Source organism: Nanorana parkeri, unplaced genomic scaffold (genome assembly GCF_000935625.1).
Source record: "Nanorana parkeri isolate BGI_ZX_2015 unplaced genomic scaffold, ASM93562v1 scaffold4, whole genome shotgun sequence".
NCBI classification, from domain to species: Eukaryota; Metazoa; Chordata; class Amphibia; order Anura; family Dicroglossidae; genus Nanorana; species Nanorana parkeri.
The window spans coordinates 2,545,610-2,550,235 of NW_017306272.1; the positions used below are offsets into that span (position 1 = coordinate 2,545,610).

At 42.0% G+C, this 4,626-nt stretch overlaps 1 protein-coding gene across 1 annotated transcript in view; it reads right to left on the minus strand.

Moving 5' to 3' along the window:
* Positions 1–681: 681 nt before the first annotated feature.
* The window catches only part of PLEKHA8 (pleckstrin homology domain containing A8), a 36,227-nt gene continuing 32,282 nt past the window's right edge, over positions 682–4,626 (minus strand). The window contains exons 13-14 of the mRNA XM_018576380.1: positions 2,874–2,935; positions 682–1,633 (exon numbers count right to left, since the gene is read on the minus strand). Coding sequence (XP_018431882.1) covers positions 1,436–1,633; positions 2,874–2,935 — 260 coding nt within the window. The 3' untranslated portion in view covers positions 682–1,435. The remainder of the gene's footprint in view (positions 1,634–2,873; positions 2,936–4,626) is intronic.

The following is a 4,626-nucleotide window of genomic DNA, read 5'->3' on the forward strand; positions in this document are numbered from 1 at the left end:
TCTTCCACACATAGCTTGGTGACTGGATTGGGGGCGGAGCAGGGATGCAATGCTTTGGCACATTACATAATTTGTGCCAGAAGTGGACCAGGAAGTAGATGAACTCTATTTGTAAGTAAATGAAAAACAAGTTTACTTAACTAATGAATGCAAGATGATTTGAAATCAGCACGCAGAGCTGTGATTTTTTAGTGAAAGGGGGTAAAGATCCACATATGTGTACATATGTGTTGTCTGTGCCCCTGCTGGGGAGCTTTGTCCCCTCCATAGGTCCTGGAGACTATTGTCGCTGAGAAAGGAAATCCAAAATGTTATAATTGTCACCCAAACAAGAGTTGGGGGAAAAGTTTACATGGGGACACCTGCTCCATAGATAAATGTCAAAGATGGCAATTCCCAATAAATTCTACAGATATTCTCCCACTTCCTGTTGCATCCCTGGGACAGGAAGTGAATGAAAAGCTACCCAACAGGACACAGACAGCAAAGGTTTTAACCCTTCCTTACTGTATACAAAACTAAAATAAAAAGCTGGTCTATACATACACTTTTAAGTGGCATAATCTGTAGACAGACGGAACGTTGCAATTCTTGATACAACAATGACTTAGCAAATGTTTAAACAGAGGCATTGGAGAGTCATTTTAGTAAAATAAATTAGCCATAGCTAAAAATAGTTAGCTACGTTCCATTTATTAAAGACAGAAGCAAATATACTGTAGCTGCTATAGCACATGCTATAGACAACAAAGCTGTAGACACAATGTCCTGAACATCACGACCCAACAAAAAAAGGATCCGTTAACTGCTGTTCCGTTGCATGATCCCTGATAAGTAATGGATTTTGCCAGAGGTAGGTAAGCTGTGACTGTCTGGCTGACCTAGAAGTTGCAGAAGATCAAAGAATTTGCCTTTTTGTAAGATGGAAGAAAACAAGCTGCATTCTGTGTTCGGAGATCCAGCAAGCCACGAAAAACTTGTAAAAGAAGCCTGGAGAAAAATGGAGCTACTGCTCAAAGCCACCGGTCACAATCGGTTTCATCTGAAATTGCACCACTTTTCCCAAATTGGCTTTAAAGTATTCTCCTTCCCACATACACTGGTCAAGACTTCAAAGCCGCCTCATTATTAAAAAAAAATCATTTGTACATAGAGCAAAAAACGGTATTCAGTATATAAATAACCATCCGAGGAATCCTGCAGACTGGATGTCCATAATGGCTGCTTGTCAGATACCTCTAGAAGGAGAATAAGTACTTTAGAAGACTGTCAATAGAAAATCTGATTGTGCATAAAATGCTAGGGGCTCCCATAGAAAGCCCTTAGTTCTCTATGATTTGCACGTCATATATGTGGTCTATGCATCTTTTGTAATAACGTTCTCTGTAATAAATTAAGATGCCAAATCCCTGCATTGTAAGAGCTTGTGCCTCGGTCATACTACTTCATCAGAATCCAAGCCATGTTCTTCATATAAAGTGTCCAAAATGGTTAGCTGCTTTTCCATAGCTGGCAGGTATATGGTAAGGTCTCTCAACATTGCAGCAAAGAAAAACTTGTCTTTTTCATCTCCTTCATTTACGCTGAGAGCAGTCATAAACCCTTCATACGATGGAGCCGCCCTTAAAGCCAGCTGTTCAAAAGGTAAAATAAAAGAGATAAGTACCCTTGGTTTCAGTATAGTAACTGCAAACTTGCACCCTTAAAAAGGTGATTAAGGGCTTTTCCCCATATTTCTCCTTAGGGTAACGGGAGGACACAAACTAGCGTCCTCCCGTCACCCTAAGCTCAGTATACCGCGAGCTACAGCTTCTGAAAACCCCAGTACCCCAAAAAGTCCATAGAAGACGCTTTAAAAGCCCCCACAGGTCATCAATTTAGAGATACCCCAAAATACTGGCTCTAGAATTATTGTTCTCACTCCGGCGTGCACGGCGATACCCAACATGTGTAGCGCGTTCGTCGTTTTCATACGTAGGCGCACCCGACGCGCGTTTTCGTGTTTTTTACTTTACTTTGACTGCTATCACATGGGGGGACTTACAAGCCTGTCGCCAGAAGCGATCTGGCGACAGGTAAGTCGCCAGGATCGCTTCTGTTGTAAAGCCGACAGTCGGCTCTACAAGTTTAAACAGAGTCCCGGCGGCAAAAGTCACCGGGAGTCTGTTTAAACAGCCCGATGCTGGCGACGTACACTGTACGTCATCAGTCACGAAGGGGTTAAAAGGAAAAGTAAACAATCTATTATTATGAAATAGTGATCAGAAGGACTACAGCTGGCTAAACTAAAAATAGGTAAGACAAGTGATCCCCATCCTAATAGTATGGTAAAGACACCTTTAATTTATAGATTGTCATTCTTCATTTAAAGATGTCAGTCTGTTTTATGTACAAACTGCGGCAAAGCAAAGAGACCTGCAGCTTGCGAGGCCAGGCCCTGTGGTAGGCTGACATGATGATTCTCCAGGGAATATATATATATTATTATTTTTTTGTTTAATTGTTTTACCTAAATTATGATCTGTCTTAACAACCAAATGATTTGTCATTCTGTACAGGGGCAATCTTGTGATTTACACACATTCTCCACGGACAGGTGACACAGTACCTAGTTAACCAATTCACAAGAATTGATTATCTAGATACTGTGCTTCTTATGTCAGCCTCCTCATTGGAAAATGGATCAGCATCATCACATCTGGCAAAAGGTGTGCATCACAGAGAATGGCTGGCCAAAATTGCAAATCCTTGTAAAATAGAATACATGTATAATTCAACTATACTGTATATTTAGCTATTGTTCTGGAGTTCCACTTTATTACGATGAAATACACCAGAAGCAACCTAAACTTATGTTGAAGATCCAATCTTACCGCAAATACACCTCGTACCACCCAGCCGTGATATTGTCTCAGTGTTTTACCATAGGCATTACCTGAAAGAAAGGTGGATCAGTTTTAAGAAGTGTTGCGTTGACGCATTCAATGCAGTTAACACCTTAGCTAGGAAATCTAAATGTGTTACTGCTACACACATTAAAAACTTTTTCTGCTGGACGATAAACCCCTTTTTACAATATGTACATCTAGATGCCTACCTGCAGCACCTGGGCTACTAAATAAACAAATGAACGTTCATGCCTACTCTTACATTATTATAAATTATGGACTTGGTAAATTAAGACAAAGATACATATGTTAATGTGTATATATGGGCAAAGAAAATGACATACACTATATTGGCAAAAGTATTGGGACACCTTTACACGCACATGAACTTTAATGGCATCCCAGTCATAGTCCGTATGGTTCAATATTGAGTTGGCCCACCCTTTCCAGCTATAACAGCTTCAACTCTTCTGGGAAGGCGTCCACAAGGTTAAGGAGTGCGTCTACGGGAATGTTTGACCATTCTTCCAGAAGCACATTTGTGAGGTCAGGTACTGATGTTGGGCGAGAAGGCCTGGCTCGCAGTCTCTGTTCTAATTCATCCCAAAGGTGTTCTATCGGGTTGAGGTCAGGACTCTGTCCAGGCCAGTCAAGTTCCTCCCCCCCAAACTCACTCATCCATGTCTTTATGGGCCTTACTTTGTGCACTGGTGCGCAGTCATGTTGAAACAGGAAGGGGCCATCCCCAACCTGTTCCCACAAAGTTGGGAGCATTAAATTGTCCAAAATGTCTTGGTATGCTGATGCCTTAAGAGTTCCCTTCACTGGAACTAAGCGGCCAAGCCCAAAACCTGAACTTTACACTTGGCACAATGCAGTCCAGTCAAGTACCGTTCTCCTGGCAACCGCCAAACCCAGACGCGTCCATCGGATTGCCAGACAGAGAAGTGCGATTCGTCACTCCAGAGAAGACGTCTCCACTTCTCTAGAGTTCAGCGGCGGCGTGCTTTACACCACGGCATCCGACGCTTTGCATTGCACTTGGTGATTTAAGCCTTGGATGCAGCTGCTGGGCCATGGGAACCCATTCCATGAAGGTCTCTACGCACTGTTGTTGTGCCAATCTGAAGGCCACACGAAGTTTGGAGGTCTGTAGCTATTGACTCTGCAGACAGTTGGCGACTTCTGCGCACTGTACGCTTCAGCATGCGCTGACCCGCTCTGTCAGTTTACGTGGCCCACCACTTTGTGGCCGAGTTGCTGTTGTTCCCAGTTGCTTCAACTTTGTTATAATACCACTAACAGTTGACCGTGGAATATTTGGTAGCAAGAAATTTCATGGATGGACTTATTACACCGGTATCACGGTACCACGCTTGAGTTCACTGAGCTCCTCAGAGCGACTTATTCTTTCACAAATGTTTGTAGAAGCAGTCTGCATGCCTGGGTGCTTCATTTTATACACCTGTGGCCATGGAGGTGATTGGAACACCTGAATCCAATGATTTGGAGGGGTGTCCCAATACCTTTGGCAATATAGTGTATGTCATGTTTGGACATAATCACAATCCATGATAAAATAAAAACAGAATATAAAACATAGCTGCTTTATAATGGAGCGAGTCTCAAAACAAGCAATGCATACTGTTTAATGGGTTTTTCCTTAAAAAAAAAAAAAATTAAAAAAAAAAAAAAAAAATCACAAACCTAAATGTTTTTAAATTTTTTTTTCACCTTT